The 21135-nt window shown below is 45.2% G+C and overlaps 1 protein-coding gene and 1 long non-coding RNA gene across 3 annotated transcripts in view; one reads left to right on the top strand and one right to left on the bottom strand.

Annotated features, from left to right (window-relative positions):
* Positions 1-21135, bottom strand: part of LOC307215835 — a 247706-nt gene that overhangs the window by 20098 nt on the left and 206473 nt on the right. The window lies entirely within an intron of this gene.
* FAM53A (family with sequence similarity 53 member A) lies at positions 136-13367 on the top strand. 2 transcript variants are annotated; one of them, XM_079975367.1, is made up of 4 exons: positions 136-269; positions 1679-1733; positions 6982-7781; positions 12056-13367. In XM_079975367.1, the coding sequence occupies exons 1-4, from the start codon at positions 192-194 to the stop codon at positions 12365-12367; spliced, it is 1245 nt and encodes a 414-aa protein (XP_079831493.1). In that variant the 5' UTR covers positions 136-191; the 3' UTR covers positions 12368-13367. The 2 variants fall into 2 exon arrangements, with proteins under 2 accessions (XP_079831493.1, XP_079831492.1); XM_079975366.1 differs by having other exon boundaries at positions 6979-7781.

Here is a 21135-nt window from a genome sequence, read left to right as displayed (position 1 = left end):
TCCAATCGTGCTTAAGCTAACTATTTGTTACTTGTTTTTTTTTTAGAAATGTACACAATGCACTGAGGAACTGTACCCATCTAGAAGATGAAGGCAAAACTTCTGAAGTGCCCATACCCAGAAGTGGTTGGCTAATACTGGAAGAAGGTGCATGTGCCTCCAGCACTCAAAAGTGTAAGCAGCAAGAGACCATGGTAACGCTAATAACAGAAAAGCTGCAAAATCAGACTTTGGATGACCTGGCATGTAAAACATTCAATATTAATCTGGTAAGAATATCCTTGTGCATTATCATAGAGTGTGCATCTTAGGGGAGGGAAATATTCCCGAGCGTATGAATTGCATTCAGGTGGAGGCATGGCAGTTTTCCCTTATTCGTGATGGGTGCTCCACATTGCTTTGGGAGTAGGCTTTCCCCCTTTTACTATGGAGGCAGCAGCAATCAGCTTTGGTTGCTCCAAAAGAGAGGATTTCCTCTCTGCCCCTCCAGAAAAGCCATGCTGCATGATAGAGGTGCAGGGTTTGAACAGAGCCCTGGTCAGTTTTTCCCAAAAAGTTGGCAATGCCATAAACTTCCAAAATGCCTTGATCTGCTTTAGCAGGTACATAAAAAGGTAAAGGACCCCTGATAGTTAAGTCCAGTCGCAAACGACTCTGGGGTTGCGGCGCTTATCTCGCTTTACAGGCCAAGGGAGCCAACGTTTGTCCGCAGACAGTTTTTCTGGGTCATGTGGCCAGCATGACGTAAGCCGCTTTTGGCAAAACCAGAGCAGCGCACGGAAACACCGTTTACGTTCCCTACCTATTTATCTACTTGCACTTTGACGTGCTTTCAAACTGCTAGGTTGGCAGGAGCTGGGACCGAGCAATGGGAGCTCATTCCGTCATGGGGATTCGAACCGCGACCTTTCGATCAGCAAGCCTAGGCTCAGTGGTTTAGACCACAGCATATAACGTCCCCCTGCCCAGCTGTACAGAAAGGATTGCTCAATTTCCCCTTAACCTTTCCCAGCTTAACCCTAAACCCCAAAGGTGAACACAAATGGGTAGATCTTGCAATTCTTCTGAAAGGAACTTGAATTTGAATCCATAATTTGAGGGTGATGCCCCCAGGAGGCCCCTCTATCCCTTTGTGTGAATTTTCTGCACATTGGTGTTTCCTTGCACCTGCACAAATAATGCGCTTGACAGTCCTATCGCGCCTCCTTTTCAGCTTTCTTCGAATTACTTCACCCTTATTGAGAGGCTCTCTTTTGAATTTAAACGATCTTGTTGGACTTAGTGGGCAGTTTTTTTGTTCTGCTTTAATCCATTTTAATTGAATGTTTTAATCACAGTTACAAAGTGATTTGACAGGGTTATCATTTTGCATCAGATATTTATTATCGGATGTCTAGATGTCTATTTGTGAAGCGGAATATTCAATTCAAAAGCCTTAGGTGGATTTCTAACAGTGTGACTTATGAAGGGAAGGACTATAAGTATTTAAGTATGTATATTTGGGAGTAAGCCTTATTGAACTCAGTGGAACGTGCTTCTGAGTAAAATATACATGCATATAGCTTAGCCTTGATAGGCATTGCTGCTTTGCTGTTTTATTTCAAAATGGGGGAAACCACTAACCAACTGACAACTTCACTTGGAGAATTGTACAGTATTTATCTTTCTCTTATTTCAGTACTCATCTGAGAAGCAGAATGAAAGTCATAGCCTGCTTCCATTTGAAATCAGTGGTAAGTTCTAAGATTTTGGGCTGTCTTTGAGATCATATTCTAAATATAACGAAGAAATAAAGGATGGAGATAGAATCGTAGAGCAACCAAAAGAAATAAAAAAGATATTCCAGAACTACTACAAGAATTTATATAAAAGAGGAAAGGAAACGGACGACGAAATAAATAACTTTCTCCAAAAACAACATCTACCACAAATCGCAAAGGAAGAAAAAGAGCTCTTAGACCAGACGATTACACAAGAAGAGATTAAAAAGGCCATAAAAAAGATGAAAATCGGGAAAGCACCGGGGCCGGATGGCCTACCAGCCAAATATTACAAAACATTAAATGAACAAATATCCCCAATATTGTGTGAAGTGATGAACAATATTTTAAAAGAGGGGAAAATCCCCAACTCCTGGAAGGAAGCATATATTACATTAATTCCTAAAAAAGATGTAGATGCTTTAGAAGTAAAGAACTACAGACCGATTTCGTTATTAAATAACGATTATAAGCTGTTCGCAGATGTGATGGCAGAAAGATTAAAAAAGGTCTTGAACAACAGAATTCACAAAGATCAAACGGGCTTCCTTCCAGGGAGACAACTGAGGGATAACGTAAGAAACGTAATAGACATTATTGAATACTTAGATACCAGAATAGATGTTCAGGGCGCCCTGGTATTCATAGATGCCGAAAAGGCATTCGATAATGTTTCATGGGACTTCCTGAAGAAAAGTCTGACAGCGATGGGGATGGGAGAAAGATTTAGAAAAGGTATAGAAGCTATTTACTACGAACAAAAGGCAAAACTTGTAATAAATAATACAACATCAGAATTTTTTGAGATACACAAAGGAACTAGACAAGGCTGTCCTTTATCTCCCCTACTATTTATAACAGTACTGGAAATATTTAATAAAAGACTGAGGGAAACAACAGAAGTTAAAGGAATTAAGGTAGGATTGAATGAATATAAAATCAAAGCCTTCGCCGATGATATTGTACTAACTCTTCAAGACCCAAAGCATAGTGTAAAAGAAGCTCTACAAAAATTTGAAGAATTTGGCACCGTATCAGGACTTAAGGTTAATAAGAATAAAACTAAGATGTTGGTCAAAAATCTAACCAAGGAAGAAACGGTAGAACTAGAGCAAAGGGTGGGAATAATGACGGTAAAAAAGGTAAAATACCTAGGGGTATGGATTACGGCTAAAAATATTAACCTATTTAAAGATAATTACGAGGTCACCTGGAAAAATATTAAGAGAGATTTGGAAATTTGGGACAGAATGAGACTATCCTTCTTAGGAAGGATAGCAGTTGTAAAAATGAATGTTCTACCCAGAATGTTGTTCCTATTTCAAACTATCCCGGTGCTCAAAGGTCTAAAGCAATGCCAAGAATGGCAGAGAACCTTGGCGAAATACATCTGGCAGGGAAAAAGACCACGAATTAAAATGAAAATATTAGTAGATAAAAAGGAAAGAGGGGGCTTTTCCCTACCAGATTTGAGTTTATACTATGAAGCGGCATGTTTATTGTGGCTAAAAGATTGGATAAGATTGGAAAATAGAGAATTATTAGATCTGGAGGGCTTCGATAATAGGTTCGGGTGGCACTCGTACCTGTGGTACGGAAAGGTGAAGGCACACAGGGGCTTCCTAAACCATATTTTTAGGGGTCCAATATTCCAGGTATGGGAGAGGAACAAAAATCTCTTGGAAAGGAAAACCCCTTGGTGGATCTCTCCAATAGAGGTGTTGACTATTAAGAAAACTAATATGGAAGAGAAGAATGCCACTTATGAAGAACTTATAACTAAATCGGAACACGGCTTGAAACTTAGACCTTATGAGGAGATAAAATCTCTTTTTACAAGTTGGTTACAATATTACCAGGTGAATGGTCTGCTAACTGAAGATAAAAAGAAATTAGGATTTGAAGATAAAAAATCTAGGTTTAATGTGGAGGTAATACAGGGAAAGAGTAAAGCACTGTCCAGGATATATGACATACTACTGGAGTGGTACACTAAAGATGAGGAGGTGAAGGAGGCAATGACAAAGTGGGCGATAGATGTGGGCTATAACATCGATTTTGAAAGGTGGTTAGAATTATGGAATAATAATATAAAGTTTACGGCGTGTATGGCATTGAGGGAAAATATGTGGAAGATGATATATAGGTGGTATCATACACCGGTGAAATTAGCTAAGATTTATAGGTTAAAGAACAAACGATGTTGGAAATGTGGGGAAGCAGAAGGCGATTTCTACCACATGTGGTGGCTATGTAACAAAGTGAAAAATTTTTGGGAACTAATATATAATGAACTTAAAAAAATTCTTAAATATACTTTTCCCAAAAAACCTGAAGCCTTTCTGCTAGGAATGCTGGGTAAAGAGATTAAAAAAGAAGATAAGAATATATTCCTCTACGCCACCACAGCCGCAAGAATCATGCTGGCACAAAACTGGAAAACGGAAATTATACCTAATATAAGTGACTGGCAAGTTAAAATGGTGGAATACGCCGAACTTGCTAGACTAACGGCTAGAATACGAGACCAAGATGAGCAAATATGTCATAAAAATTGGAGTAAATACTGGAAATATACTGAAAATAAATTGTAGATGACACTGGTGGGCTTCGATTAACTCTAACAGAGAATAACTAATATTTAAATTTAAGAGAAAATACGTGAATGTAGGATTATTTGATACTTACCAATAGGGTGGAGGGAAGTCCAGGACTAACTAAAGTCCAAAGGTTTTTTGTTTTTTGTTTTTTCCTTTCTTTTTTTTCTTCTTTTTTTTCTTTCTTTCTTTTTTGTATATCTACATGTATGCTTGTATATCTACATGTATGCTTTTGTATATCTATATGTATGCTTGTAAGTTGGGTGATATGATGATCTGTATAGTGTATATTTGTATAGACATGTGTATTTTCAAAACTTGAATAAAAAGTACTTAAAAAAAAAAAAAAAAAAAAAAAGAAATAGCATTGAGCAAGATGTTGTTTGGGCACAGAATGCTTGGTGACCGAAGGGAAATGTGAAAACCAGGGGTGGGTGTGAGGAGGCAATATTTTGAGTAGGAGCTTCTGTTCTGCAACATTTTGTAGCCGGTCTCACTTGCTTTTAGTTGTTTACCGTATTTTTCGCTCTATAGGACGCACTTTTTCCCCTGCAAAAATGAAGGGGAAATGTGTGTGCGTCCTATGGAGCGAAGACGCCATAGCCCCGCGACCCTCTCCCGGCTGGAGAGGTGATGCGCGGCTATGGCAGGAGCCTCTATAGTCGCGCGTCACCTCTCCAGCTGGGAGAGCGCGCGCGGGGCTATAGAAGCACCCCGCGACCCTCTCCTGGCTGGAGAGGTGACGCGCGGCTATGGCAGGAGCCTCTATAGCCGCGTGTCACCTCTCCAGCTGGGAGAGCGCACCCGGGGCTAAAGCAGCGCCCCCCCCCCCCGCGACCCTCTCCTGGCTATGGCAGGAGCCTCTATAGCCGCGCGCCACCTCTCTAGCTGGGAGAGCCGCGTGGGGCTAAAGAAGCCCCACTTACTCTCTCCCAGCTGGAGAAGTGACGTGCAACTATGGCAGCAGCCTCTCCGCTGCGCCTTTCCGCTGCTCCCTGACCTGCTCTTTGGGGCTGGTGGTGGGCTTCCCCCGTCAGCCCCAAAGAGCAGATCGAAAGGAACCTGAAGCCTGGAGAGTGAGAGGGGTCGGTGCACACTGACCCCTCTCGCTCTCCAGGCTTCCAAGGTAGCCGCCTGAACGCACCTTAAATGGCACCTTTTAGAGCGGGAAAACAAGAGGGGGAAAATTCTCCCCCTCTCTGCGCAGCACCTCCTGCCGCTTCGCTGAAGGGGCGCTGGGCAGAGAGGGGGAGATTTTTTTTTCTTGTTCTCCCCCCTCTAAAACAAGGTGCGTCCTATTGTCCGGTGCGTCCTATGGTGCGAAAAATACGGTAATTACCTATTTGTTGTGTGTTTCATTAACATACACATTATTTTATTTGTGTGCCGCTTTTCCATAGTTCACACCATGCTCAAGGAAGCTTACAACATGAAAAAAAATACACTGCTACAACATAACAAAAGTAGTCAATAACCATAAATTAAACATTTAAAAATACAAAACTAAACTGAACAATTTCCATATGAATGATATGAGGAAACTAAAATATTTTAGTTTTGAACTAAAATAAAGATACAAAAAACCAACAGCAACGACTCTTCCCCCCACAAAATCCCCCAAACAGCACAGCAACCCAAGTGTCCGTTCAGCAGCCTCCACTTTGTAGCTGGAGTCCATCCACACCCTGCCTCCCAGGCTTGGAGGGGTGCGGAAGGCCTCGGCCCTGCATGCCTGAAGGAGCATCTCCACCCCCATCGTCCAGCCCAGACACTGTGGTCCAGCTCTGAGGGCCTTCTAGCGGTTCCCTCCCTGCGAGAAGTGAGGTTACAGGGAACCAGGCAGAGGGCCTTCTCGGTGGTGGCGCCTGCCCTGTGGAACACCCTCCCATCAGATGTCAAGGGAAAAAACAACTATCTGGCTTTTAGAAGACATCGGAAGGTAGCCCTGTTTAGGGAAGTTTTTAATGTTTGAAGTTTTATTCTGTTTTTAATGTTCTATTGAGAGCTGCCCAGAGTGGCTGGGGAAACCCAGCCAGATGGGCAGGGAATAAATAATAATAAAATTATTATTATTATTATTATTATTATTATTATTATTTTATTATTATTATTCCAGGACTCTCAGCCAAATTCTTTAGCTTTCCTATTTTCAAGACAGAAGCTTGCTGTTGGCTGCATTTTGGGCCAATTTTCACAAGTTTCTATAGAGACGCTAAGCTTTGTGAAACCCATTGTTTTTCATGTATATTTTCATGAATATGAGAGATGAATGTACCGTGAGGCATTCTGAGAAAGAATGTTGAAATAAAACCTTAAATTTAAACTGCTGTGAAGAATTAAGTATTTTACTATAGTATGCAGATGAAATGCCTCCTGGTGTAAGTCAGGTGATGTGCTATAGAACAATGGGTTTATGTTTCACAAGCTCTGTTACCTTGCTTTTTGAAGGCACCTCGTGGGAATGTTTATTAGCATTGTTCGAAGAAAATAAAAGAGTAGTGGAATGTCTGTCCTTTCCCTCCCTCCCTCCCTCCCCTTGCTTTGTGGCATAAAATTAATAATACTGCTGACTTGATGGCAAACTTTTTCTTTTCTTTTTCACCCCCATTTCCGCTCAGCAGCAGAAGGCCCTTGGAATTCGTCCCATGGGGACTGTCAGGCCAGAACTGAACCAAACAAGAAGCCCGTTTGCTCTTTGCCGTTGTGTCCTTTCAGTTCGAGCGCGACCCGTGTGGATTTACACTGGCAGCAAGAATCGCCGGGCCAGTCTCTCGTCTCGGGGTGGATAAGTGAACTCAGTCTGAATGAGAAGTCCAGGCACCCGCTGACGCCCCCCACCAAACGCCACTGCAGGTCGCTCTCTGAGCCCGATGAGCTGGTTCGGTGCCGATCACCGTGGAAACCTGGCAGCTCAAAGATCTGGACTCCTGTGTCGAAGAGGCGGTGCAACAGCGGAGGCAGCACCACTTTGCAGCGATGCAATAGCCACGGGAGCACCGCTTCAAAGCCAAACACAAGCACCGGCCTGCCCCACAGTGGGCATTCTTGGAATAATGTCATCCAAATCGCCAACCTCAACACTTCCCCTGTTCCCAGGCCATCCTCTGCTAGCAGTGGCTTTGTAGACTGCAGCGAAGGAAGCTCCACTTCGAGTATTCGTTGGAATTCCGGAAGGTCTTACGACTTTAATCCGAGACGCCGCCTTTCCCTGTCACAGGAACATATTACCGGGACGGGAAATAACTTGTCTTCAGCCAGCAGCACTCCCACTTCCACACCAGAGCTCACTCGGCGTCAGGGTTTACTGAGATGCCGCTCACAGCCTTGTGTCCTGAATGAGAAGAAAAGCAGACTCAAGCGTAGGCGAGAAGAAGACGTCCGATGGAATCGCCCCTCGTTAGACTTTTTAAAAATGACTCGGGTGAGATTGTCTGTCTGCATTTAAACCTATGCTATACAGCTATTAAAAGGGACGCGGGTGGCGCTGTGGGTTAAACAACAGAGCCTAGGACTTGCCGATCAGAAGGTTGGCGGTTCGAATCCCTGCGACGGGGTGAGCTCACGTTGTTCGGTCCCAGCTCCTGCCAACCTAGCAGTTTGAAAGCACGTCAAAGCGCAAGTAGATAAATAGGTACCGCTCTGGCAGGAAGGTAAATGGCGTTTCCGTGCACTGCTCTGGTTCGCCATAAGCAGCTTATTCATGCTGGCCACATGACCCGGAGTCTGTACGCTGGCTCCCTTGGCCAATAAAGCGAGATGAGTGCCACAACCCCAGAGTCGGTCACGACTGGACCTAATGGTCAGGGGTCCCTTTACCTTTATACAACTGCAAATAGGATGGTCCTCTTTAGCTAGGTTAGTTCCTCTGTTAATCTAGTGCCTTTTTACACCTTCTGGGGAGGGGATAAATACTGTGGCATTACACAAAGTTGAAAAAAAAGAAAAAGCAGGATTTGTTCCCTGAAACTTTGAATTGGCTTTTGTGGCAGGCGATTGTCTCAAAATCCAAGTGATCTACCCAGTGAGTTGGAGAAACTGTCGTTGTAGTAATCTTAATTTTTCAAGTGAGACTTGAAAGCAATACCAGGCAGAGGGCCTCCTTGGCAGTGGCACCCTCCCCGTGGAACGGCCTCCCATCAGATGTCAGGGAGATAAAGAATTACACAGCTTTTAGAAGACATCTGAAGGCAGTCCTGTTCTGGGAGGTTTTTAATGTCTGAGATTTTATTTTTTATATTTTGCTGGAAGCCGCCCAGAGTGGCTGGGGAAACACAACCAGATGGGCAGGGCACAAACAACAGAATTATTATTTTTATCATCATCATCATCATTATCATTATCATTATCATTATCATTATCATTATCATTACATACTTAAGCCAATTGGTTTATGCAAACATATGCGTAACAACTTTCATAAAAAGCCACTGTATCTAATCATTTAACAGGGTTCAGATACAATCTCCAAGGTGTCTCCTGGCAAAAATGTAAATCCAAGTAGCTGCATCCCTTCATGAGTAAAGTTGTCCATTGGCCTTGAAGGCAGGGTCAGGATGAGCACCCAGGGGGGCAACTGCTGAGGTCATAGCAGGGTCCCCTGCTGCTGTCCGCTGACTGCACTGGGCCCAGTGGGGGGCTCTAACCTTTTTGCGGCCTAGTGTTGAGAGGACTGCTTGCTGGTCAGCTGCAGAAAGCAGCCATGCTAACTCTCTGACAGTGCTCTTCACTCTGGAGGGTTGCTATGTCAGGCTTTGGGGCTGCTGCTTCCCATTTTACTGCTGCTGCAGGACCATCTTGCTACCCAGTAAGCATTGTCGGTGAGCATGTGCGATGGGGGGGGGGGGAATGAGGGTGCACTGCTCAGGATCCCTAAAACTGTAGCTGGTCCTGCTTAGCTTCCGCCAGTTCAAAACAGAGGAATAGCTACTGCTAGTGGTAGCTAGTGGTGTTTTTTTAAAAATAAATAAATTGGGGGTTTGTGCTAGATCTAGGTGGTCTGATTGGCAGTGTTGCTCTAGTCAGCAAACTTTCAGCAGGGGGCCGGTCCAGTGTCCCTCAGACCTTGTGGTGGGTCAGACTACACACACACACACACACACACACACACACACACACACACACACATATATATATATAAATGAACAAATTCCTATGCCCCAGAAATAACCCAGAGATGCATTTTAAATAAAAGGAGACATTCTACTCATGTAAAAACATGCTGATTCCTGGACCGTCCGCTGGCTGGAGTGGGAAGGTGATTGGACCAGATCCGGCCCCCAGGCCTTAGTTTGCCTACCCATTAAGCTTTGGGGGGTGGGTAGGCTCCTTGAATGGAGGAGTTTGCATGGGTCAAAAAAGAGGGCAGACACTGCAGGGCATGACTGGCCAGTGGATCGCCTGCTTTCTTCTCTAGCTGTCCTTTGGAGGGTAGGAAATGTGCTTAATCTGTTCTCTACATTTAGGCTAAAGAGCAATGATTAATCCTTTAAAATTGTTAAAAACTTGTGGAGAGGCTTAGGCATGTGAGACTAGGGATTACTATGATACCAGGGACTCCTTAATAATCAGCTGTATAGTTCACAGTACAGTGCTGTAACTGTCTACTCAGAAGTAAATCTGTCTGTGTTTACTGGGACTTACTAAGTGGACAGGATGGTAGCCTTGGCTCTGTTTTAGGGTTAGTGTTGTGGTGGGGGACTGGACTTTTTGTGCCTTTAAAAGCTGCATGGCAGGCAGAAATTCAATAGGGCAAGTCTTTTTTAGCCTGGAAATACAGTTATGACGGAGGGAACCATGACTGTACAGACTCTAATTTTGTGTTATGCCACATACCTGTGGCAGCCATGTTGTCACTGGACTTCACAACACACAAATTGCACAATGAGCCCACTCATCTAAAGAGGTTGGGGTCCCAAGACAATTCATACTAACACATTTCAAAATTTCTTGACACCCATAGAGAGAAAAAAATACTGGATCGTTAACACTTCTCTGTTATAGACAATAGGATGTTCAGTAGCAAAATGGGATTCCCAAGCCCATGTTTGTGGCCAGTGTGACCAGGAAAGGGTCCTTGCCACTGTGAAATATTGTTGTTGTTTAGTCGTTTAGTCGTGTCCGACTCTTCGTGACCCCATGGACCAGAGCACGCCAGGCATTCCTGTCTTCCACTGCCTCCCGCAGTTTGGTCAAACTCATGCTGGTAGCTTCAAGAACACCGTCCAACCATCTCATCATCTGTCGCCCCCTTCTCCTTGTGCCCTCCATCTTTCCCAACATCAGGGTCTTTTCCAGGGAGTCTTCTCTTCTCAGGAGGTGGCCAAAGTATTGGAGCCTCAGCTTCAGGATCTGTCCTTCCAGTGAGCGCTCAGGGCTGATTTCCTTCAGAATGGAGAGGTTTGATCTTCTTGCAGTCCATGGGACTCTCAAGAGTCTCCTCCAGCACCAGAATTCACAAAGCATCAATTCTTCGACGATCAGCCTTCTTTATGGTCCAGCTCTCACTTCCATGCATCACTACTGAGACAACCATATCTTTAACTATACGGACCTTAAATTACCAGTTCTGGTCAGATGTATCCCTTTGATCTCATCAGGGCCCAATTAATGACCAAATAGAGGTATGCATGCATTAGCAGTGGCAATGCAAGCAGATGATACATCATTAGGCATTAAACATACACCCAGAGCCTTTGCATGAACTCCCATCAGGCCGTCTTTACCCGGGGGCGCAAGGGGTGCAGGGCACCTGGGCGCCGAATTCTGGGGGGTGCCAGATGCCCACCTCTGAAGCCGCCTAAGCTCTTAACTATCTACCTGTTATGAAGTAATAAATAATTTTGATCAACCTAGAAACACCAAATATGTATATACCTAGGTATTACCGAAATGTATACCTACTGTTTCACTAAAGGACTTTTGACGTCGTGCACTCATTTACCATTCACAATGGCGGCACTTGTCATTCTCAACTGCGCCGTGCACACGAAATTTACTAAATTTGGGGGCGCCGGGCAGATCTTTGCACCCTGGTGGCGCATGTGCTAAAGACAGCCCTCACTCCCATGCCTACGATGTTTGCCTGAGCCAATGTTGGCTTCCTCTGTTGGGGTGGCAAAAATTCTGTACTTGCTGCACATAGCGTAAAGCTATAAAGGAATTGTTTTCCAAAGCACAGTTACATACTGTTGTATTAAAATGTAGAATATTGCATACATTATTCCTCAGCGACTAGATGGATCATTTTTGTTGAACCAAGAACAAATGCTAACTGGCATAGATGGAAACAATTGTTCAAAATTTGTTTGTACTATAGCTGTAGCATGCCACTTGGTTTACCCCCTATAATTTTTAATTGCATGCTTTTTATTTTTATTTTTTTTGAAATCATTTTTATTTCATTTTACAAATAAAAGTTGATAACAATACCAAATACATACCCGTATATAAAGATTTCTCTGAATCTCGAGACTTCCCCAACATTTTCAACTGCATACTATTTCATAATCTATATTTTGTATCCACCCATATTATCCATAGTATTTTTTACGTTACAAGTGAGATTAGAATCCTGCTAATGTTTTCATCTGCTTACGGTGGTCTCCTAAATAAATTACAATGTTTTCCCATTCTTTTTTAAAGTTTTTGTCCTCTTGGTTCCCCTGTGATTTTTAATTGCATGCTTTTTAATTACAGACTCTAAGAAATTCAAAAAGTCTCTGCTCGCTTGATTATGAGGATGATGACAATGACGAGGCACAAACGAAGACCATTGTCTCATCTCCATGCGACTCGAATGACCTTATGAACATAAATACTCCCAATTTCAGCCGGGAAGAGGATGATGATACCAAGCATCGTGGCTCACAGCAAGCCGGCTTCAGCACAAAGGAAGAGGCTGCTATGTGTGAAAGTGAAGAGGAGACCAGTGACTGTGAGAGCGTCGAAGAAGGCATTTTTCCTCTGGACTGTGAAGGTCTAGATCTAGAGCAGATCGAAAACAACTGAGACAGACACACCCCAAAAGATGGGGTTTTTATTTTGCCGGCAGAAATGTTAGCAGATAACATTGCTATGTCTGTGAGTTTCTGCTTGTACATGCTGCCAACGTGTAGGAAATGTTTCAAGTGGGGATAATAAGGGCATTTAGCACCGGATGGTAGGTCTTTAGGAGGCAGTAGGTCAAGAAATCCTTTGGATCTGGACAACTCCCAGTGTCTCGTGTTTTTCTTTCCCCCCAGCTCAGTAATTCTTGGAACGGCATTCTGTGCTGTAACCTGGATGTAGAGATTCCTTTTGAGGATTTAATGTCTCTCGCTAAGGAGTTTAACTTGCAAGTCAGTAACATAATCAAATGGCTTACAGGAATTGATCCAAAACCTGCAACTGCTTGTTTGGTCGGTTGCTTTGAACTTCATGTAGAAATGACTTTCTGTATGAGTTACAGTTGGTTCACACACCAGTGTCGCCAATGAATGTCCTTTTGACTTGTGCTTGCCTGTCTTTGCATGGAATAATCCACATGTGAGCCAGAAGTTTACACATACCAGGTTATTCCTGATTGCCAAAGTAGTCTTTCTTAGAGCTGCCCAGTCATGGAGATCTTAGCAGCCGTGTGTTAAGAGAATACAGGTTTACCTTCCCATCCATGTGCCATTTTTTCCCATGGGAACACAGAGGGCACGAGAAGGCATAAGAACATTCATGCATAGAAAACGTTGGCACATAGCACCTTCTGTGAACCGGCACTATGATTCTTTCTCTCAAAACCTTTCCGTTAACTTTTTCCGATTGAAATGGTTTTGTAGCCTGAAGCAGTGGTGGATTGGATTGCCAGTCGTTGCACCACTGCCTTGGTCTTTCTGCGGTTAAGAGGAATGTATGACAAAAAGCACTTGACGAACTTCTAGGAAGGGAATTTGGAACGATGTTCCCCAAGAGGTAATATTTTCAGCAATATTAGAAGGAAGCTGGTCCTTGAATTAAATAAAAGATATTTTGCTTTGCACTTTTGTCTGAACTCTTTCTTTTTTTTTAAAAAAGTAGAATTTATGTAACATTTTTTGGATTCTATTTACAACCCACTTTTGTGAATTGGAAGTTGTTTGAAGCTCTGTTCTTTGACATGCGTGTAGCAGTCAAAACTTCCCAACAATGAGAGGAGGGGTAAAGGTAAAGGGACCCCTGACCATTAGGTCCAGTCGTGGCCAACTCTGGGGTTGCGGCGCTCATCTCGCTTTATTGGCCGAGGGAGCCGGTGTACAGCTTCCGGGTCATGTGGTCAGCATGACTAAGCCGCTTCTGGCGAACCAGAGCAGCGCACGGAAACGCCGTTTACCTTCCCGCCGGAGCGGTACCTATTTATCTACTTGCACTTTGATGTGCTTTTGAACTGCTAGGTTGGCAGGAGCTGGGACCGAGCAACGTGAGCTCACCCCGTCACGGGGATTCGAACCGCCGAACTTCTGATCGGGAAGTCCTAGGCTCTGTGGTTTAACCCACAGCGCCACACTTGTCTCGAGAGGAGGGTTACTAAGATGTAACAACAACAACAACAACATTTTATTTATACCCCGCCCTTCCTGGTTCAAACCGGGCTCAGGGCGGCTAACAACAAATTTAAAACACTTAATTATAAAAGCAGCATAAAATACAGTATAAAAACACGAATAATAATAAAATTCAAAAATCAATTTAGGGGTAATAAGCATTAGATAATCCCCAGGGCTAGCTGGCTGAATTGGTCCTACTTGGGCCAGCGAGGAGGCCAGGGGAGAATTAGCTGTGGGGTCTCAAGAGTGGGTGATCTTCATAAAAGGGGACGGGGAGGGAAGAGAAGGGAAGAAAAAATAAAAGATCAGGCTGAATTCAAATTAAAGGCCAGGCGGATGCTGATGTTTCCGACAGCAATAAATGTTTCCTGCAACAAAGACATCATACACAGCTATGGACCAAGGTTTTTTTGATCAGTGACTGTACACAGGTGTTTCAAACATGTTGGGAAGGATAGTTTGCCCTGCTCACCCCACCCGCCTTTTTTCTACCATTCTCTACCCCCCTAAATGTGCTGCTCCTGAGCTCTTCCCTGTGAAAAGATCCTGCTGCAAAACCCTCATAAATAAATGTAACACCATGTTCTCGGGTGTTGTTAGGCTGTGAATGCTGTCTTGGAGGTGTTTAGCTGATTGCTGTTTAAAAAGGAGAGCTTTACTAAATGGAGATGGCAAACCTGAATAAAACACACAACCTAACAGGCTGTTTTTGACTATGTAACTTCTATTTCAAACACAATTCAACATACAATATCTTACGAAGTGTGATTCCGTAGATCATACAAGAATATGAGTATACACAGTTGATGAAGCCCGGTTGGGCAAAACAAGGTATTATCCCGGAATCCTTGTCATGCCGTATCTTCAAGTTTTCCATCTGATCTGATATCTACATACAAGGAACGTTAGAATCCTCAAAGCAGCGATACGTGGGACATCATAAGATAAGCATACCATAATGTGGTTATTGCCAATATGCCAATATGCATGATGTGCTGGTCTATGGAATTACACTTTGTGAGCTATTGTATGTTGAATTGTGTTTGAAACAGAAGTTACATAGTCAAAAACAGCCTGTTACGTTGTGTGTGTTGTTACCAGGATTGTATTTACGTAACCTAAGGTTTAGTAGTGTTTTGCATAAACCTGAATAAAAGGCAGAGGTGGATTATGAACCCAAAACTCTAAAGTCCCTATTTTAATTCCTTTTAATTTCCCCTCCCTACACCAATATTTTCTACCCTGCCACCTAAACGGGAAAAAAAGTTATTAGTCTTGTCTCTGCCTGCATGAAACACTTCTGCCGTGCAATAAATCTGAAGAGGACCTCAATACTTTGCTCCCTTGTCTGCAGGATAAGTGGGATTATTATTAAAATAAAATAAAAAAGAAGCTGGATGGACAGGAATTCTTTTGTTGTGATTCCTGCATTGCAAGGGTTGGCCTAAATTTCCTTCCAGCACTACAGATCTACGATTCTATGTGTTGTGTACAGGTCACCACTAGATGGCAGTTACGTTCCACTTAAAACACAGCCCTGCTTCCTGCGGTTTCTGGCGGAGATCTCATTTTGGGGTTGTCTGCCGCTCCCTTCTCAAAATTGCATCAAAATCGGGGTCCTCTGTTTGTCGCATGTCTTGTTACACAGACGTATTGTTCAGTGGAGCAATAATTTGGGAGGCATGGTGGCAGCTCCTAGTGTGACCAGCAAATTTCATGCAACAGAGTTTGGTGGCTTACCTGCTTTGTTGTGGACTCGGACATCATTGCTGCATTGTGCAGAGAAGAAGAGGGCATTCAGGTTGCCCGCCGATTCCCTCCTTAATAGCGGGACGTCTGTGCAAGGGGCATTTATTATAATTTGTTATTTATACCCGCCCATCTGGCTGGGTTTCCCTTGCCACTCTGGCGGGTTCCAACCAAATATTAAAAACAATACAGCATCAAACATTAAAAACTTCCCTAAACAGGGCCGCCTTCAGTTGTCTGTTAAAAGAAACATAGTTGCTTATTGCCTTGACATCTGGTGGGAGGGCGTTCCACAGGGCGGGCGCCACCACTGAGAAGGCCCTCTGCCTGGTTTCACGAAGCTTAGCGTCTCTATAGAAACTTGTGAGAATTAGCCCCAAATGCAGCCAACAACAAGCTTCTGTCTTGAAAATAGGAAAGCTAAAGAATTTGGCTGAGAGTCCTGGAATAATAATAATAATAATAATAATAATAATAATAATAATAATAATTATATTTATACCCTGCTCATCTGGCTGGGTTTCCCCAGCCACTCTGGGCAGCTTTCAACAGAACATTAAAAACAGAATAAAACTTCAAACATTAAAAACTACCCTAAAAAGGGCTGCCTTCAGATGTTTTCTAAAAGCCAGATAGTTGTTTATTTCTTTGACATCTGGTGGGAGGGCGTTCCACAGGGTGGGTTCCACTACCGAGAAGGCCCTCTGCCTGGTTCCCTGTAACCTCACTTCTCGCAGGGAGGGAACTGCCAGAAGGCCTTTGGCGCTGGACCTCAGTGTCTGGGCTGGACGATGGGGGTGGAGACGCTCCTTTGGCAATATCGCTCGAGAAGTGGAGTCAGAGTCAAAGCCAAGGCCGAGTCATGTTGTCTTTGCCAGAAAGGGGCTGGGAATAGGCTAAGAGAGCAGAGAAGGAGGAGGCAGCGGGTCTGCCTGTTGTCACTGAAGGACATGCATGGGCTGCTTGCTTTTCTGTAGGGTGAAGAACGCTTTCCTTCTGTAAGCCTTCTATGCGGACACACATAGCAGCATTTAAACACACTTTCCTTGCTTGCTGACCCACTCACACGCAGCACTAGCAGGTAAAAAGGTAAAGGACCCCTGGACGGTTAAGTCCAGCCAAAGGCGACTATGGGGTTGTGGCGCTCATCTAGCTTTCAGGCCAAGGGAGCCGGCGTTTGTCCACAGACAGCTTTCCAGGTCATGTGGCCAGCAGGACTAAACCGCTTCTGGCGCAACGGGACACCGTGATGGAAACCACAGCACACAGAAATGCCACTTACCTTCCTGTCACAGTGGTACCTATTTATCTACTTGCACTGGCGTGCTTTCGAAATGCTAGGTTGGCAGGAGCTGGGACAGAGCAACAGGAGCTCACCCCATCGTGGGGATTCGAACCACTGACCTTCTGATTGGCAAGCCCAAGTGGCTCAGTGGCTTAGACCACAGCGCCATTTATACATGTGCTGGTGTTTTAAGATAATAAGATAAGATAATAATCTTTATTGTCATTGCCCCCTCTCGGGGACAACGAAAATTACTTGGCAGCTCCATCTACCCAGGTAGGGCACTCCACACAAAATCAGAACAACTATAAAAACACTAATTAAAACAATACAATATAATACAGCAAGGAAGATTAGATGACTTTCAAAGTCCAGGTTTCCCATTCAGGGCCGAGATCGCTCTGGAGAAGAAGCTGTTCTTGAGACGGCTCGTTCTTGTCTTCATCGTCCTGTATCTCCGTCCCGACGGCAGGAGCTCGAAGAGACAGTGACCAGGATGCAATGGATCTTTTACTATGTCCAGTGCCTTCCTATGGCACCTTGTGGCATAAATCTGCTCTAAGGTGGAGAGTGAGCAGCCAACAATGCTCTCTGCTGCCTTCACAACTCTGCACAACCCCATCCTGTCCTGGGTAGTACAGCTTCCGTACCACACACATAAGCCATAGGTGAGCACGCTCTCAATGGCACAGTGATAGAAGGCAAGCAGCAGTTTCTGTGGAAGATGGTTTTTCCTTAGGATTCTCAGAAAATACAGTCTCTGCTGCGCCTTCTTCACAAGCCCCCTTGTGTTGACACTCCAGGACAGATCCTCTTGTAATTCAATACCCAAGAATCTGAACGTTGTTACCCTCTCCACACAGACCCCATCAATCAAAAGTGGCTGGACATTGCTCTTCTGTCTCCTGAAGTCCACCACAAGCTCCTTTGTCTTCTTTGTATTTATGAGCAAGTTGTTAGCTCTGCACCACTCTGTCAGCCGCTCCACCTCATCTCTATAGTCCGTTTCACCCTCCCTTTCAGAGATGAGCCCAATCACGGTTGTGTCATCTGCAAGCTAGCCAACCCAGCGCTCTTGCCAGCGCATGAGCACCATGCTGACTTCGCAGCTGCCCACATCCTGGTATGCAGAGGCAGCTTGTCAGGGGAGCCAGTGCGGTCTTCTAACTGGTGTCCTCACATTTATACATGTGTTCTGTGTGTTGCTGGCAGGCTAAGATTATGTGCAAATATCTAGTTCTTGTGAGGACGCAGGTGGCGCTGTGGGTTAAAGCCTCAGCGCCTAGGACTTGCCGATCGAAAAGTCGGCGGTTCGAATCCCTGCGGCGGGGTGCGCTCCCGCTGCTCGGTCCCAGCGCCTGCCAACCTAGCAGTTCGAAAGCACCTCCGGGTACAAGTAGATAAATAGGGACCGCTTACCAGCGGGAAAGGGACGCAGGTGGCGCTGTGGGTTAAAGCCTCAGCGCCTAGGACTTGCCGATCGAAAGGTCGGCGGTTCGAATCCCTGCGGCGGGGTGCGCTCCCGCTGCTCGGTCCCAGCGCCTGCCAACCTAGCAGTTCGAAAGCACCTCTGGGTGCAAGTAGATAAATAGGGACCGCTTACCAGCGGGAAGGTAAACGGCGTTTCCGTGTGCGGCTCTGGCTCACCAGAGCAGTGATGTCACGCTGGCCACGTGACCCGGAAGTGTCTCCGGACAGCGCTGGCCCCTGGCCTCTTAAGTGAGATGGGCGCACAACCCCAGAGTCTGTCAAGACTGGCCCGTACGGGCAGGGGTACCTTTACCTTTACCAGCGGGAAGGTAAACGGCGTTTCCGTGTGCAGCTCTGGCTCGCCAGAGCAGCGATGTCACGCTGGCCACGTGACCCGGAAGTGTCTCCGGACAGCGCTGGCCCCTGGCCTCTTAAGTGAGATGGGCGCACAACCCCAGAGTCTGTCAAGACTGGCCCGTACGGGCAGGGGTACCTTTACCTTTTATCTAGTTCTTGTGTCTGTCCCCTTTCAGCCACAATTTCTCCAGCACCCGGCCAAGAGATTAGTGTTACTTCTACTTCATTTTACAGTGTCATGAACCAAAATGAAGTTAATTTCAATGAAATTTATTTTATACGGGCCCAAACTGGTTAGGGTTTATTCCAAATGTCTTTCCAATTCTTCAGTTCCTGGTGCGGTTTGCAAGTCACTTTCCCAAAGTACCTTTAAGGTTTCTTTTTTAAAATAACTTTTATTCAAAATTAAAACAAAACATATGATCCAGAAACATATCATCCTTATTCCCCCCCATTTCCCCCCCTCCCCCCACAGAACCCCCCCACCCCACCCCCGACTTCCCTCAGTTCCAGTCTTTGATTTCTCTAAGAATGCTGTTTTCTGCATGTTACACATTTGTATAGATCCTCAAACTATTTAGCTAACTGTCATCAATAGAAAAGTTTGTGAATGTTTATTCAAAACCAGCCAAGGAGTCCAGTTCACTTTGTTGTGTCTTCAAATACTTTGTAAAGGGTTCCCATTCATCTTTAAAGTCACAGTTATCCTTGTCCTGTAGCTTGTATGTCAGTTTTGCCGGTTCTGCATAGTCCATCGTTTTTTCTTGCCATCATTCTGTTGGGGTTCAGAACTTACTGGGTTAATTTCTGTTCTGAGTGTGCCTCCCATTCTGACGTTTGAAAGGAGGGAGGAGCTCTAGTTGTTGTTCTCTCTGTGTCTCCGAGAGAGAAGGACGCAATGAATGCTAGCAGTCCAGGAGGAGCTGGGAAATGCTGAGCTGTAAATATTTGCTGCAATAAAGAACTGATGAATTTGGACATACACAGTGCTTGGTGTTTGTCTGGATCTGAAGCAGACTCACAACAGTTTTGATCCGCTGTGTTTTTACTCTGCAAGGCGAAACCGGAGAAGAAGAAGGTCTGAGAGCAGCTTGGCTGGGAAGCGTGCCGGACCGCATTATGCTGGGGCTAATTGGGGCCATAAAGCAATTAGCTGGCCAGTGCAATTAAGATCTTATCAGATTTTCACAGGTTATGGATGACCTAATTACCGCTAATAAAACTGTTGCTGTGAGTCTGCCGGTGAGCTTTGAAGTCTTGAAGTCAGCTTGGCAATAGCTGGAAGACGCTACTGAAGCGGCAGAGGTCTGCGTTCTGTGTTTTGCCTGCTGCAGAGAGGCAAGAGTTGCTGAGGCAGAGAGCTGGGAAAGCAGCTGAGAAATCGGGTGCCGGAGAGCTGACTGGTGAAACGTGAGTACAGCAGCTGGGGCCCCGGGGAAGAGGAGAGAATGGCAGACAGCCAGGTCTTTGAGGACGTTCCGCTTGAGAAGCTCACTTTAAGAAGTTGGGCAACCTGGTCCAGAAGAGTAAGGGGTTGGTTTCTGGTTACTGGGCTTTGGGATGTAAGCCAGAGAGAACCACTTCCCTTGAATCCAGGTCCTGAAGGGACAGACATTACAGGCTTTGAGGCTGCGATGCCTGAAGAAAGCCAGCAGAGAATGCAAAGAGAGCTTGCTATGCTAAAAGCATGTGTACACGCTTCACTTTTGCCCAGTTTGGAGGGCGTAAAGTCAGCAAGGGCTGCCTGGGAGGTGCTGAGAAGTTTGTGTGAAACTTCAGCAGGAGGCCAGAGCCCTGGAGGAGTCACGAAGAGCCTGGAGATGGCTGTAGCCCCAGTCCCTGAGGTGCAAGTCGGGGGGGGCTGAGAATTCCAAAGGCAAGTTTCAAAAGTTTTCCACTGTGAGTGCTGAAGTGAAACGCAGTTTCAGCGAGGGCAGGGCTGGCACAGAGTGCTCTTCCGGAAGAAGGGGGGCCAGGCCAGCTGAAAGGAGCCCTGGGCAGTATTTTTCCACTGGTGATCGTCGTCGTCAGCCAAAGGCTGGGAAGCTCCGGAGAGCTAGACGCTTCAAGGTCGGCCACCTGGACAAAGTGAAGATAAGGCCTAAAGAGTCGCGTGGGAACGCAGAGGCCAGGCCGGTCTCCAAGGCAACGGAGGAGGCTACTTCTACGGAAGCTGCCAAGGTCCTGAGCAAGGGGGAGTTGGTTGCCAAGACAACCAGACAAAACTGCTGCAAATGCCCAAAGAGGGGGGGCAGCGATACGTTTGTTGCCAGTATGGCTTTGTTAGAGGACAGCTCAAATCCAAGGAAGATGCAGCACAGCTGATTAGTCGTTGGATTGAGGAGGCGGAACTAATGTTCTCC

Source organism: Podarcis cretensis (assembly GCF_951804945.1).
Source record: "Podarcis cretensis genome assembly, chromosome: 5".
Taxonomy (NCBI): domain Eukaryota; kingdom Metazoa; phylum Chordata; class Lepidosauria; order Squamata; family Lacertidae; genus Podarcis; species Podarcis cretensis.
The sequence above is the reverse complement of the archived record's forward strand: the minus strand, read 5'-3'. Positions and strand labels throughout refer to the sequence as shown.